Source organism: Bos indicus, chromosome 26 (assembly GCF_029378745.1).
Source record: "Bos indicus isolate NIAB-ARS_2022 breed Sahiwal x Tharparkar chromosome 26, NIAB-ARS_B.indTharparkar_mat_pri_1.0, whole genome shotgun sequence".
NCBI lineage: Eukaryota > Metazoa > Chordata > Mammalia > Artiodactyla > Bovidae > Bos > Bos indicus.
The window spans coordinates 34,337,254-34,353,052 of NC_091785.1; the positions used below are offsets into that span (position 1 = coordinate 34,337,254).

Genomic DNA, 15,799 nt, shown 5'->3' on the forward strand with positions numbered 1-15,799 from the left:
TTGATCAAGCTACACCAAGAAGCAGAATGCATTCTGGAGTCTGATGGAGCTGGGTTTGGATCCTGCCGGACTGGCAGTGAGGTTTTGCTTGGGCTGCATCTGGCTTCAATTTCCTCCATCCACAGAATAAGGACAATAATGTTTACTGCTGGATTCCTGCCGCCCCACCCCCACCCCCAGTTCTGATTCTGTGCGCCTGGAATAAGATGAAAGTGTCTGATGGAAAAGCTCTGGGAAGCCTCTTATTAACATTCTCAGCTCAGCCTAACTCAGGGAAGCAAGTCTCTGCATTCCAGGGGACTTCTCCCCCAGCAAAGCAATGCCAAGAATGTCATGGAGGATTCAAAGATGCTTCTCCTATCACAACTCTCCCAGGCATGTGGCTTCCCCAGGGAGGCTACAGGTACCTGTTGGAGGGCGCAGCAGTGGCAGGTGACAGGTTCTCACGGCCACCTCCCAGGAGGATTTAGGGACTAAATGAGATGGTGAGAACAAAATGCCCAGGGGAGAGAGGCTACCGCTGAACCTGTGAACACAGCCACTACCAGATGCAGGCTGAGAGGCTGACAACTCACCTTCTGGTAGAAACAGCTTCTTATTCAGTAGCTGTGTGACATTTAAGGCTCAGGCCCTCAGTTACCCCATGGAGAAAACCACTCTCTTAAGATTTCCAACACATCTCACTGGGATATCCGTGAAAGGTAAAAATGGAACACCCATTGAAATAAGAAGATACTGGTATTAATTATTGTTTTTCATAATCACTATAATCACTCTTGTTAGTTGCGCAGTTGTGTCCGACTCTTTGCGACCCCATGGACTGTAGCCTGCCGGGCTCCTCTGGCCATGGGATTCTCCAGGCAGGAATAATGGGAGTGGGTTGCCATTTCCTTCTCCAGGGGATCTTCCCAACCCAGGGATCGAACCTGAGTTTTCTCACATTACAGGCAGATCCTTTACTGTCTGAGCCACCAGGAAAGTTTTCATAATCATTATAAACACCCTTGATGCTCCACTTAAAAATCAAGAAGGTGGCTTCCTCCCCGAGGGAAGCAGTGCTGGAAGTCAAGAGAGGTCAGGTGTGTGAGTCCCTGGCAGCCCAGCCCTACCCAGGGAGCAGCTGCCAGGAGGCCCGAGGCTCCCTGCGCCCAGCAGAACCCCGTTGCCAGGCCAGCAAGCAGCAACCTGGGATGAGTGTCTCTGAGCAAATGTTCTCGTGGGGTTGCAACTGGTATTCAAGCTATGTGGGCACCGGTTCCCCATGACTGCAGAGGGCTTGTCACCCTCCTCATCTCATAGTTGGCTCTCAGCACAGAAGGGTCTACTGCCTACAGGACTGACATGAATGTCACCAGCTCTTACTGAGACGTAACTGCTGACCATGATTCCACACCTCACCATCCCTCCCAGCAGCCAATCTCAAACACGTTCCCACCATGACCAAGAAAACACACCGTTTGGCCAGGGTTGAGAACTAGTCAGGCACAACTAGCAATGCCTAAGGAAGCGCCAAGGATTTCCCTTTGCCTGTCATGCAATTCCCAGTCCAGCACTGAAAAAAATCACCTTTCATATATGTTCAGTGTTCTTTAGATTTCAGGACACACTCATGCACGCTTTTCATTTGACTTCCCAACAAGCCTGGGAAGGGAGTAGAGTGGTGATTACTATAGATGGGGTTGCAGAGTCGGACATGACTTAGTGACTGAACAACAAAAAAATTGAGGCTGGGGTGACAGGGGAGTAACGAGGCACAGTGTTCTCATATCAGTGGGTTCAGAAATAGGAAATGGCTCATCTGCAAGGATCAGCTTGCCCCTCCCCAATACTAATGGCTGCATTACTGAAAGCAGAGGCTTCAGGCATCAGAAATAAACATGGAAGACCAAATGCAACCCAGTGTCTTGTTCCACCACCACCTACCACCTATAATTAGCATTGTGGGGCTCTGACCATGTGCTGTACCTACGGAGAAGTACAAGATTTCACTCAGTTCTTACAAACCTCTAAGGAAGAGGGTAATCAGTCGTTTTCAGATAAAGAAATGAGGGCTCAGAGAGGGCAAGTAACCGCTCGACACTGCAAGCATGCGAGCTGGATACAAACCAGGCCAGCATAAACGTGCCACTTTCGACCATGATTATATTCGCTGCAACTGGCACAGGGCAGAAATAAAGCAGTCAAGGCCTCTTAGAGGGAGAAGCAATACAGAGATGTTGGGTCAAATGGAGATCAAACAGCTGCTTGCCTTCCGTGGCTTTGCCTGGTGGGGAGGATGCGAGATCACCAGTCGTGAACCTCAGGCACCTGGCCTATGCCTGCTACCAACGAGCTGTGTACCTGCGGGCTTTCTCTGTGCCCAGTGCCCCCCTCAGAACCCACTTCAGTGAAGTGTGGAAAACTGGAATAGGTCTGTAGCACCTCAATCTCTTCAGAGAAGTACGAAGAATATTCTTTTAGGATGTGCTTGGATTTTTGCTGTGGAATAGAAGACTGGTGGTAACCTACCCATTTGTAAGAGGCAGTGGGTAACTGGGAAGCTAAATTTGGACCGCTTGTGAAGCGTTCTCAGAATACAACCCAAGCTGCCGGCTCTTCAACCTCATCCCTCTCCACTATCCCTTTGCTGATGGTCTGCTTCCAGGCCCCATCCCCTAAATCCATATCATATGAGGTCTTGATGATCTCAGGACCTTTGTACCTGCTCTCCTCTCTGACTGGAACTCCTAACCATCTTCTCCACATAGCAGCTTCCCCCTCATTTAGGTCTCAACCCAATTGTCATCTCAGAGAGATTCTCTGTGATCACCCTGACTGATATTGGGACCACTCCCTCCCCCTGCCAATTACTTTCACAACATCCTGTTTTTCATGTTACTTACTGCTATTTGAAAGTATCCTTTTTTGGGGGGGGGGGTGGCTCTTCTATGCAGCATGTGGGGTCTTAGTTCCTCAACCAGGGATCAAACCCATTCCCCCTGCAGTGGAAGCACGGAGTCTTAACCACTGAACCACCAGGGACGTCCTAAAAGTACCCTTTTTTAGAACTGTGCTTGCTTGCTCCTGGTCTGCTTTCTTCCTCTAGAATGTAAGCTCCATTATGACAGGAGCCTCGTTAATACTGTGTCCAGCTTTATCTCAACATCCTGATGACACCTGACACACGATGAAGCTCAAAAAATGCCTACAGTGTGAACACCTGGAAATTCGCCCACTGTGTGTCTGTGTTCAGTCATGTGCAACTCTTTGCAACCCCACAGACTGTAGCCCACTAGGTTCTTCTCTCCATGAAATTTTCCAGGCAAGAATACTGGAGTGAGTTCCTGTTTCCTTCTCCAGAGGATCTTCCTGATGTAGGGATCAAATCCATGTCTCCTGAGTCTCCTGTACTGGCAGGCGGATTCTTTACCACTGAGCCACCAAGGAAGCTCAAACCCTAGGGCTGATGCTTGAACTTGAAAGAACAGAAATGATGATCTGCACTGTTCCATCACTGAGGCACACACATTCCAGTGAACCCAGGAACAAGCAATGCAGGTCTAGAGACTGGGGTGGTTGTAGCCAATGACAACTGAACTTGGTCAATAAATGGAAGGTCAGATGAAGAACAGTTAGAAAAAAGACATCAGTGCAAGAGAAAGAATGATGGGAAAGCAATCAAACGAGCAGAGCCCAAATCAGGGATTTGTCCCTTCTCTGAAAACCTGAAGCCTTGGTTCTTGGCTTTTACACACAGTTGAATTCGCTGCCCCCTATTCCCCAACTGAGCCACAGCCAAGAGGGTCAGTTCTTCTGCCCACACTCACAAGACCCCGGGAAGCTCCAGGTTCTGCCTCCTGGGCCCAGGCAGCCTTGCAGAGCACACTCTGGGCAGAGCAGAATTGGGCAGTGGTCTCCCTGGTCCAAGCTCAGTCAGTAAAGAATCTGCCTGCAATACAGGAGACCGGGGTTCAATCCCTGGGTTTGGAAGATCCCATGGAGAAGAAAATGGCAACCCCCTCCAGTATTCTTGCCTGGGGAATTCCATGGACAGAGGAGCCTGGTGGGCTACAGTCCACGGGGCCACAAGAGTTGGACACAACTTAGCAACTAAACTACCACCTCCCTGGTCCACATGGCTCTTTACCACACACATCTTTGGCTCTCAAAAAGACTTAAAGGACAAATAGGTCTATTTCAAGTAGATATAGAGATGGAACAAAAAATTTCAGGGCCAACTTTGTCCAGATCAAGGAAACCCCAGACCTGTTGTGGAAGAAGCAATTGCTCTCATTTGAATGCACTGATTTTGAGTGAATATTCCCATCTCCTTGGTGGACAGAAGCAAAAATGAATGGCTGTACAGAGTCTAGCAACTTTGTGTCCAACAAACCATGTACTAGAAATATCCAACTCTAATGCCTTCAAGAGTCAATCTGATAAACCTGTGGACATCAGCTCTAGGCTGTGACTTGTATGTACTTATGAGCAATCTGAATCCAAAGATGACTCCAGGTGCTCAGAGTGGCTGGAGGTGGAAATGAAAAATAACAACTATTAAAAGCCAGCTCTACCAATCCCAGGCTTCTCTGAGGCAGGGTTATAAGCATCCCCTTCCCTCATGACCATATAGGCTGCTAATCACTGCTACGGATCTCTGGTGTGTATTGTAAAGGTTATCTGTTATCACATCCTCACAAGCAAAGAGTCTCGGACAGCCCAACAATTAGTAAGAAAGAAGTGGCCTCCCACTAACTCTTCCGCATGGTGGTGAGACAAGTACCCACCCCCTCCACCTCTCCATAGCACATGCTTGCACTCCTGGCTGTTGCCATCACTGTGCCAATTCTGGCATCAACAGCAGATGACAAGCAACCTCTTACCAATGTCCTTTCATCCCCGTATTCCATTACCCACCACTCAACAGAGATGATGGTCTGTTGGGTTGGCCAAAAAAGTTCATTTGGGTTTTTCTAGCCCATCTGACAGAAAAATGTGAACAAACTTTTGGGCCAACCCCATATCATGTACTTTTTTGTATGTGTTCCTGCTCCATGAGTACTGCTCTATTAATTCTTAATGGCCTGAAAGGCTGCAATTGTCAAGTGTGCTATTCTGCTTCTTACCTCCCTGCCGGCACTTTGCCTTAAAGAGCCCTCTATTTTTCTGGATGGACATCTAATTCATTGCTTCTATTGCTACTTAATTTTCTAGAACGTACATCTGCTATTATCATTCACCCAGACACCAAGACCACTTCCTGCTCTTCACCACTGCACATAACGCTGCAAAGGTCATTTTCAACCCTGCCTAGAGTGGGCCCATGCAGAAAGTTCTGAGTGTTCTGAGAACACTCGGCCTCCTCAGTTCTTCACTTCCGCCAGCCTCCTGGGTGGCTGTTCTGGCTGGTTTCACTCTGATAAGTAAAGGAGGCCGAGTGAGCATTCCTTCAGGTGTTCATTAACATTTTGGAGGCTCCATCACCTGTAAACTCCCATTCACACCCTTTATTCACCTTCTTTTCTGTTGAGATTTCTGCCTTTTTCTGGCTGATGTGCATCAGTTCCTTGTATATTCTAATTGTTAACCCCCTGAAGCTTTTAGATTGTAAATATCTTTCTCTTTTATTTCATCTGCCTACTACCTTTATCAGGATGCCCACTAATGACCAGAAGGCCTTCATTTTGATGCAATCAAACTTAGAAAACTTGAGGACGACAACCATTTCTCAATCATACAATACCATACATGAGCACTGACAATACATCACCCATGCAGTTAGGTGCTGTGGACACATAGAGGAATAATGGCTTTTGACCTTTGATCTTTCAGTCTCCCGGGCACACAGACTTTCCATCAACTGTAATATGGACCTGATGACCATGGCGGGTCAAGTAAAGTGCAGTAAGGGGTTAAAGGCTTCAGGGCATTGGGGTCAAGGTCAAGGCTGAATGACCCTTGCAGATAAGCCTGGCTGGCAGTCTTGAGGGGAGAACATTCCGGGTTAAAGGAACAGCATTTGCCAAGGTCCAGCTGGGAAAGCACAAGGAATCCAGAATGGCTGAGACATAGAACAAGGTGAGAAATAGCCATAGGAACTGCACAAATAGGCAAGCCTATTGCAGAAGGAGCTCGGACTTTTTCCAGCAGCACACATCTTCCCACTCTACTCATAGAGTTGCTTTAGACACTGCCTGCCTTCAAGAAAGAGGGCGTGGGTCAGGGACCCTAAGAAATCTGGGCTCACCTTAGCTACAGACCAAGGTGTTGAAGTCTAAGAGAAACCCAGAGACATAATATTCTAGAAGGAAAAGGTTCATTAGCATTCAAGTTAAGCTACCAAGGTCTACCTCTCCAATGAGACACCCATTGGACAGGTCTAGATTATCCCTAATGCAGTGAAGACTTCCCTTCCTGGCCTCAGCCAGAAGCTGCTCCAGCTGCAGCTCTTGCCTTGACAAAAGTTCTCAGCCACAGAATTCCCCAACTGCCAACTGCGCTTGTGCCGGAAATGTACCCAAGAAAGTCATTAGTGACACAACAGAATCTCACCCAGGACCCCACCAGGATCTCTGCCAGCCAGCTGTTTCCTCCTGAAGCTAAACCATTTTTACACCCAGTAATGGTGATGTTTAAGGGGGGGTGGGGGGGGAGCCATTTGTAGACAATAGTTTGCTCCAAGCTGTTTGACTGGTCGTATTATTTCCAGCCAGAGAATAAACCCACAAGCATGGATGAAGACACAGAGGAAAGCTGTGCAAGATTCAGGGAGGGGTTAAGGCCTGGGGCGGGGGAGGGGTCAAGGTGTCAAGGCTGAGTGAGCCGACAGATAAGCGTGGCACCTGGACGTTACTCTACCCAGCAGAACACATCCTCTTTGCACTCTCAATTTCTTTCAACCTGCCTCAGCCCCCCGGGGGGCAGAAAAATAAATCTTGTTGTAGGACATAAATCTTATTCTTTAAAGACATTGCTGCTGCTGCTGCTAAGTCACTTCAGTCATGTCCGACTCTGTGCGACCCCACAGACGGCAGCCCACCAGGCTCCTCCATCCCCAGGATTCTCCAGGCAAGAACACTGGAGTGGGTTGCCATTTCCTTCTCTAATGCATGAAAGTGAAAAGTGAAAGTGAAGTCGCTCAGCTGTGTCTGACTCTTTGTGATCCCAGGGACTGTAGCCTACCGGCTCCTCCGTCCATGGGATTTTCCAGGCAAGAGTACTGGAGTGGGTTGCCATTTCCTTCTCCACTTTAAAGGCATTAGGTAAATAGCTTTAGGAAATTTTGAGAAAATGGGGCTGATCATCACCTGACATCTCTTCCCCAAGACACACACACACCACACACACATGACCAAATCATGCCTGATGCCAGTGAAATGAATGAGCTTATTAGCTTCTTCCCCCAGCTGATAGGTATGTTAAGAGCTGCAAGGGTGCAAAGATGGGAGAAGCCAGACCCCCAGCATCAGTGCCCCTCTACGTTCTCCAACAGACCTAAGGTGTTCTCTAACACAAGCCCTGCTCTGACTTCCAATTGTACTTCTAGGGCCAGGGAAGTAAGCAAGTGCCCAAAGCCGCCTACACACACTTTAGAGGCCTCCTGCTTAGAACAAGAGTCCCGCCTGCCAGTTGCCAAGCCTGCGTCAGGAGTCCAGCTGCACTTAAGAAACGAGGCTGAGACTGACCTGAAACTTGCCCTGGTTAGTGGGGCCCCGGTTCTCACACACAGAATGCGGGCCTCTCTCTCTGCTCCTCTCATCCACAGCAACACATCAGGGCCTCCCTGCAGACTTGGGGCCCTCACCTCAGGGTCAGGCGAGTAGAAACCCCACTCACTTATGAAAGAGCCCCTCCCCCAGCCTGAGTGGAGACCTGGGGGGTGAAGGCATGAGAGGGAGTCTTGCTTCAGAGGATTTGATCTCAAAAGCAACAGACTCAATTCTGTCTCGGAGAACAAGACGACCTTCCCCACTCTCGAGGGAACCAGTGCGTGGCCAGCCGGGAGCGACACCTGGATCCCATAACTCCGCTCGGAGATTCGCTCCCAGCCCGAACTGTTTACAATTACATACACCAAACCAGCATCAGATGGGCGGGAGATGGATGCTTGCCCACAGGGAAGCCAGGAGGTCAATGGGAAAAAATTATTTTAGTTCAATGCTGAGCCTTCATGTTTGGAACGTTATCCAAACTGTGGTGATGTTCCCATGCTCCCCCTGTGCGGATGCCAGGCCGTCCTCTGATGTTCATTTTCAGGGAGCCTGGGATGGCAGTGGGAGGAGCCCCACTCAGGGCTGAGACTGTTTCTTCCACCCCTTGAAGGTTAGCAGGTCATGGGGCTGTTTAAGGACCCACAGAGAGAGGGTGAGAACTCTCCCAGGAATCCTAGTCACCATGACCAGTCACATTAACCTGCACTAGGTCAGGTGGGATGGGTTAGCAAGTGGCTGGACCACAAGGGTTGGGAAAGGGGGCCTTCTCTACAGCAGGCAGTGTGCAGCGACACTCTCTAGGGCCTGATGAAGCAGTTAGGGACTGCACGGAACAGATTTCACTCAGGCCTCCTCTTCCTAGAAGGAATGAGATGCTCCTTGATGGGCTGGGAGCGTGCCCCACTTCCCATCCTGCCTCTGAGGTCATCAGCTCCCCCCTCCACCCCCAGTGAAGCCTGGGATTCAAGCCTTGGCTGCTAGAAATGAGAGCAGAGACCTGGGGCCAAGGCAAAGCTCTCTTTCTGGGGCTTTCTGACCTTAGGCTCATGGGGAAGGTCCCTTTTCTAAAGGAGACCTGAACAGAACTCAGAGAGGAAAAAAAAATGAAAAAGTCAAAAGGAAGAGAATAAAAGAATCAAAGAAGAGAGTGGGGGTGGTTGGGAGAAAATAGAGGGAGCAGGGAAGAGAAGGTTGAACGCACAGGAGCAGCTGTGAGGCTGTGTGCACCCAGGAGGGGTCCTGCAGGACCCAAAACGCACTCACACTTGCCTCTGATGGTGCTGTCCTCAAACCGACCTGCTTGGCCACAGCCTAACTTTCAGGGCACCTGGGATGTTACTGATGGGACCAGGGAAAGACTTTCACTGTCTCCAGTGAGACAAGAGTCTCAGCCCAGCTCTGGTACCCGCAGGACTCTCAGGAAACCCTCTAGGGCTCCAGACACCCCACTATCACTGAACCTAGGCAACCGCACTGGACTGTCAGACACACCATGACCCTCAGCCACAGCTCTAGCAAAATTCCTCACAGAGACCCCATCTCCAAAACACGCCGAAAGACACACCATCCAACTCTGCCCTGACTGTCATGGACTGGCTGCACTGCATCAGGCATTTAAGCCACAGGCTGTCTGATACTTACTGCTTCTGCCCAAGCTCTGCCACATCACCACCCTTTATTTCATTACATGGGTGCAGGAAACTGTCAAGCAGAAGCCCTGCTTGCGGGGAGCGGGGGTGGGCAGGCGGGGGCGGTTGTGTGGCTCTGCTGATGGAAGTACCTCGTGGTGGTATCCATCTTCACTGTGTCAAAAAAAAAAAAGTGCTAGAAGGGGATGCCACAAAAAGTCCAACAAGGCAGAGGGCAGTAGGGTGGTGATCATCCCAGGCTCCTAAGAAATCCGGGATTATACATGGGATATCTACCCTCAAGGAGACCCAAGAGCACGAAGATGAAGACACGATGTCCCTGGCAAACCCTCCACCCAATAGGTCCCAGCTCTGCTAAGAGGGACACCCAGCACCCCCTGAGTTCCTTCCTAAAGGCCCATATTTGAATTTTAGTAAATCAGCTCAACATGTTCAAGGACTTTGGGTATTAAATAAAAGAAGTCAGTGAAGTCTACCAACAATAAGCTCATTCATCACAATCTTTTTTCTCCCCCATCTGGGGACTTGAATACAGTTAACATGAATAAATCCTGTTGTGTAAAAACTGGGAGAGAGGAAAGGGGGGCATGGAGGATGGAAGGAAGTGGCAGGACTCCCATTTGTTGGTCTAAGAGAAAGGCTAAGACAGAACCCCAAAAAATGCCAGCATGCCAAGGTAGCCCAGGGAGACGGTGGTAACACTTTGCAGTTGAGGTAAGGAAGTATCTGGAATTTCCCCACCTATGCATTCCCAGTTTCTCTGCAGAACTCAGACTAATACTCATGTTTGCACTCAACCTAGAAGTGGGCCCTTGGGCAGCCCCAAAGCTCGCCACAAGCCAGGCCTGACAACGTATCAGGGAAGATTCTCTGCAGATATGCACAAGTATTTCCTGCCTCTTTCCCACCCTCGTTAGTCCTCCAACATAGTTGAGACCATTAGGACTAGACTGCAATTATTCGATTATTATTCTGTTTATTATTCAGGAATTCTTCCTAAATACCCCAAGAACAGGTGGAACAGCCTCTGTGGGTAATTAGCGTCCTGGACACACTTATGATTAAGAAGAGTTGCGTGTGTGAAATTCTACAGCGTAATTCACCGTTAAAAGTCATCTGGGCCCATGCGGTCCTCACGGATGAAGGTTCTACAGCCTTCCAACCCGCTGTACTTAACAAAAAGGAGAAGACACAGAGTCAGCTACCGGGGTCATAGAGCCAGACACCGTTCACCTGCGTAACAAGCCAATTCGACTTGGGGTTTGAGTTTTTAAGAAATGGGGAACCACTAAGCTCTTCGGATTCCATTAGGACCACCAGATGAATACTTCCTCATTTGTGTGGGATCCCATATCCCCCCCCCGGGCTGGTGAGCAAGCGCCAGTGCTGGGTGTGCATCACAAGGTTTTTTTCCTGCTTGGAAACAAGAGTTGTTGCTGTTGTTCAGTTGCTAAGTCTTGTCGGAAAAAGACGTCTTGTTTCCCACAGGGGTTAGCTTTCTAACCCCTTACCTGGCATGAGGCTAGGTGTGTTATTTTGCTAACTCATGCATTCTCCCTGCTCAGAATCAATCCTATCTAGCATAGACACGCAGGACTGCCAAAAAACAAAACATTGGCCGGGAAATAACTATGGTGCAGACTTGGGTACTCAATTCCAATTCAATAACTTCATTGGTGGAAAAAAACAAACTTGCAGCAGAAAAGCTGCCAAAGTTAATACATTAGAGCCATGTGTGTGCAGCAGAAGAGTTCCCAGGGTGGGAACCCGGGGCGAAGGCTTCAATATTCCATGACCTTCCTGGGCACATCTGCTGCCTGGGTTTTAGGAGATCAGCTTTTCCTTTTCTCTCAATAGAAGAAGAGCTTCCACCATCACCCTGGTTGTGCCTCACAGACAAATCTCTTGCATGTAAGTTACCATCAAGTAGTCCTTTGTTTTGTACCTGAATTGTTCACCTTCTGCTGCACCTCCAGACGGCTGCAGGCATGACCACACCAAGACCTCAGATTCTATTTACGACCCATGATGGCCAACCACACGCTCAATGGATTCTCCATCTTACACCACAGTGTCATAAATGGCTAGGGTTTGTTTTAAAGTCAGCTTTCTGGAGGTATAATTTACACAAAGGGCGAAAACAAAACTGCCCTGTAGATTGCACAGTTCTAAACTATATAACCAACTCTGCGACACAGATTCAAGAAATGAAGATTTCTATCATTTTAGAAATTTCCTTCAAGCCCCTCTGTGGTGAAGCCTTTGTCCCCGCCCTAGCAACTACTGACCCGTTTTCCTTTCGGACAGTTTGGCCTTTTCCAGAAAGTCACGCAAATGGAATCACAGCGTGTAGGCTTTTCAAGTCTGGCTTCTCTCTCTTAGGACACTGGTGGTATCATGCAGCTACAAACTAAGTTCAAAGTGCTGGTTTTTAAGCTCTGGGCTTTTGCTTTCTTGTCAAAGAGACGAAATAGCTGGCTCCATTCATCTTTGCTGTGGAGTAACCACGTTTGATTTTGGAGAAGGCAATGGCACCCCACTCCAGTACTCTTGCCTGGAAAATCCCATGGACAGAGGAGCCTGGTAGGCTGCAGTCCATGGGGTCGCTAAGAGCCGGACACGACTGAGCAACTTCACTTTCACTTTTCACTTTCATGCATTGGAGAAGTAAATGGCAGCCCACTCCAGTGTCCTTGCCTGGAGAATCCCAGGGATGGGGGAGCCTGGTGGGCTGCCGTCTATGGGGTCGCACAGAGTCGGACACGACTGAAGCAACTTAGCAGCAGCAGCAGCGGCAATCACATTTGACTTAGCCTTTTAATAAAGCTGAGGCTTGGGAAAAAGGTGACCTAACCCACCAACTCCAGTCTGTCCGAGACTGAGGGATTTCCTGGGATGTGGCACTTTCAGTGGGAAAACCAGGAAAGTCCTGGGTAAACTGGGAGAGTTGGTCACTCTCCTTGGAAAAGCCACTCTAGGGGCAGGAATGCACATGGCCCCGCTCAGATTCCTCCTGGGAGCAGAAGGCTGCTCTCTTAGAGCTGACAGCCAGCCATCCTTCCCCCACTGAATCAGGAGCAGGCAGTCAATCTGCAATATGCTGGGACCGACCTGACCACACTCAATAGGCCTGCTGCTGTCTTTGAAGTCCCTGGGAGGGGCTCAGGGAAGTGAGAGGAGAACTCAGGGATCTGTTTAGGAAAAAAACAGGGCAGGGCTTCTGTTGCTGTCAGCACAACTTCCCCCTTGCCCTCCCTGGCAGATATTTAAGGTCCACAGAGAGATGGGACATGAGAATATGTTGGGCTCATCTGGTTTATAACCAGTACAGTGTGTCCAGGGTAATGCAATTCATGTTCTTGACTTTTTCTATGCATTCTCCTTACTCCTCCCTTTCAGTGGAGTTTTTCATTAGTTTGAGACCATAGGGCTTCCCTGGTGGCTCAGACAGTAAAGAATCTGCCTGCAATTTGGGAGACGCAGGTTTGATCCTGGGTCAGGATGATCCCCTGGAGGAGGGCATGGCAACCTACTCCAGTATCCTTGCCTGGAGAACTCCATGGACAGAGGAGCCTGGCGGGCTACAGTCCATGGGGTCTCAAAGAGTCGGACACCACTGAGTGACTTTCACTTTCAGGGAGAAGGTGAGAGTCAAGCGACAGAAAATTAGTAAAGAGCTTGAGGTTCTTGTTAGAATGCAAGGGCCTCTCCTATATACACTTAGTGAGACAGCAGAGGAATTCCTTGCCCTTCCAGCTGACCTCGAGGGAATTACATAGCTGCTCTGAGAAGCTAGGCGGCCTGGGAACAGACTAAGCAACCCCAGCTCAGAGCTTCCAGAAGCATGAGGGGCACAGCTGGTACCAAATTAACTGTGAGGACCACCCAGCCCCCGAAGAAGCCAGGAACTGGAGGGGCCAAAACCATGTCAGAGGTTTCCGGGTATCTGCTCCCCTGAATTAATACACAGTTGCCCCTTACAAGCACAGCACAGCAGCTCTGACAAGTTATCCCACTAAGCCGCAGTTGGTAGTCTTTCTGCTCATTCGTACAGATGAGGAAGCAAGGCCAAGAGGGGTTAAATGACTTGCCCAAGGTCGCACCAAGTTAGTGGCCAAAGACAGATTAGAACCCTGAGCCCCGGAGTGCCCAGGCCCGTGCCCAGCTCCAAACATCCCTCAGAAATCGGTCCAGAGCATGGGCAGAGCCAGGTCTGTGCCCTCGGGAGCCCTGGAGGCCGGGTGAGCTGCTGCAGGGGGCACAGGCAGGCTCATACTCACAAGCAGAAACCTGCAGCATCCTTCTCTGCAGCAGCAGACAGCAACAGCCCTGTGCTGGAACAGACAGAAAGAGGCTCAAGTCGAGAAAGCCAAGGGAGGCCACCGTGGGCCTGCAGTCTCCACGTCTGGAATCTGGGTTTGAGATCATGCCTCATTTTCCTTGGTGCCCAGGGCTCCTATTGCCTGGAATTCATTCCTTCGCTCATTCCCCCATCATGTCCCAGACACTTACTATGTCACCTGGAGGTGCTCTAGGGCTGAGAGGGAGCCATCCTTGGAGGAGAGAAACATCCGTGTTTTGAACGGGTTTCAGGGCAGACAGACATAGAGACATATAATGATAAGACAATGTGACTTTAATTCAACAAACAGTTTCTGAGCACTTGGGATGTGCTGTACCTAAAATAGTGAGGGAACACACAGCAACTCAGGGAAGGCTTCCTGGAAGGGGCAGCATGTGGGCCGGAAGACTGAGAAGAGTTTCACTGAGCGGCTTAATCGTTTCCTGGCTAAAAGGACACTGATAAGGCAAGTGCCTGAAACTGTTCTGAGCACTTCTTTCTCAATAAGCCCTTGCTGTTATTAGAACAGGACTCTACCCATCAGAAACTCATTTCTCGGGGATCTCTTATCTGGGTTCTGACTTTCTGAGTTAATCTCTTTCATCTCAGTGGACCTGTCTCTCAAATGGGAGTGAATAATCCCGCGTCTTAGAGAGGCTCCGGGCTTCGGAGGCATGTTCACACAAAAGTCCTTGAGCCACAAATTCCTTGCACAGCTGATGGCATCCTCTTTCCCACCAAGGCTGCCGTGCTCCACTCTCAACAGGAAATTGGTTTTATTTATAAGAATCACAATCCTAAACTGACGTTTACTGGGCTGCTCACATTCCCTCTCTCACTTCCCTCCCCTCCCCAGGACACATTCACCCTCCAGAGATTCCTCAGTGACCACAGAGCAAGTAGCGCTGAAGAGTGCTCGGAAAACCGGATGGACAGATGCTGGAGACTGTTTCCTAGAAGGGGATACTGAGGCCTGGGGAGTGACACCCGACCAAGCAGAACCCGTGGGGCTCCCGGTTCCCAAAGAGCTGCCTCTTCCTTGCACCCTGACTGCTCTCCCTCCCGTTTCTGCCTAGGCTCTGGGAAGAAGTTCCATCTTCCCTAAGCTTGGGAAGAGCCTCCCATCTCTGGATGACAGAAGTCTTTAGAGAAATGCTTCCCATCATTAAAGGGATTTGGAAGAAAACTGGTACAGCTTCCTCAGCTTTGAAGCTCCTTGGCCCCTCCTGCCCTTTAATGGGGCTTGGAACCAGCCCAGTTCCGAGAGCGCTCGCCCCTTCTGAAAAGGGCAGGGGCCCAGAGCAGAATTCCCCCTACTCCTCCTGGCCTTTCAGCACCAAAGGTGACCTCTCAGGATTTGTTTCAGACCACTTCATTGCCAAAGCATCGAGGGCTCCCACACAAAGAGCTTCAAAGTCAGGAGGGTTCAGGTCAAGTACGATCATGAGCAAACCCCGAGCTTAGGAATCGGAAGCATCACATCGGAGACTGTTCTTCAGTAGCTTTCCCACAGCCTTTTAAAGCCTTTAAAAGCCTCGAGTAATTAAGTTAGATTTCTGCACCATCACAAAATTTGGTTAAACCACATCATGTAAGTATGGAAGAGGTATCTGTTTCACTCCACACTTGCTCTTAATTTTCCAGGTGAGGAAAGTGTTACATACTTTTTTCCAAAGGCTCGCATCATTGGCTACACCTTAGAATCACCCAGAGCTTTAAAAAACACACCACCTAAGCTGAACCCTTAAACCAATTAAATCAGAATGTCATGTGTGTGCACACGCACGCACGCTAACATTCATTTGAGTCTGACTCTGCAATCCCACGGACTGTAGCCCACCAGTTTCTTCTGTCCATGGAATTTTTCAGGCAAGAATACTGGAGTGGGTTGCCACTTCCTTCTCCCAGAATGTCTTGGATGGGGGTCATATTTTTTAAAGCTCCCTGAATATCTCCCACATGTGTCTAAAGTTAAGACCCTCTGCCTTAAGTAGAAATTTAATTGGAAAAACCTGAGCTCCTCGACAAGGAGGAACAACAAATTCAGATGACGCTTCTGAAGGTGAAACAAATACTATCAATCTGTTCATCCCTTTTAATTAGTTTTCCTTTTTCAG

General features: G+C 49.2%; 1 protein-coding gene across 4 annotated transcripts in view; it reads right to left on the reverse strand.

Moving 5' to 3' along the window:
* Window positions 1–15,799, reverse strand: part of AFAP1L2 (actin filament associated protein 1 like 2) — a 142,736-nt gene that overhangs the window by 94,979 nt on the left and 31,958 nt on the right. Inside the window, exon 1 of one of the 4 annotated variants that reach the window (XM_070780879.1) lies at window positions 13,621–13,660. The exons of the other annotated variants lie outside the window; for them this stretch is intronic. Within the exon in view, the coding sequence (XP_070636980.1) occupies window positions 13,621–13,639 (19 nt within the window). The 5' untranslated portion in view covers window positions 13,640–13,660. Of the gene's footprint in view, window positions 1–13,620; window positions 13,661–15,799 lie in introns of those variants that run through there. 4 annotated transcript variants of the gene reach the window in all.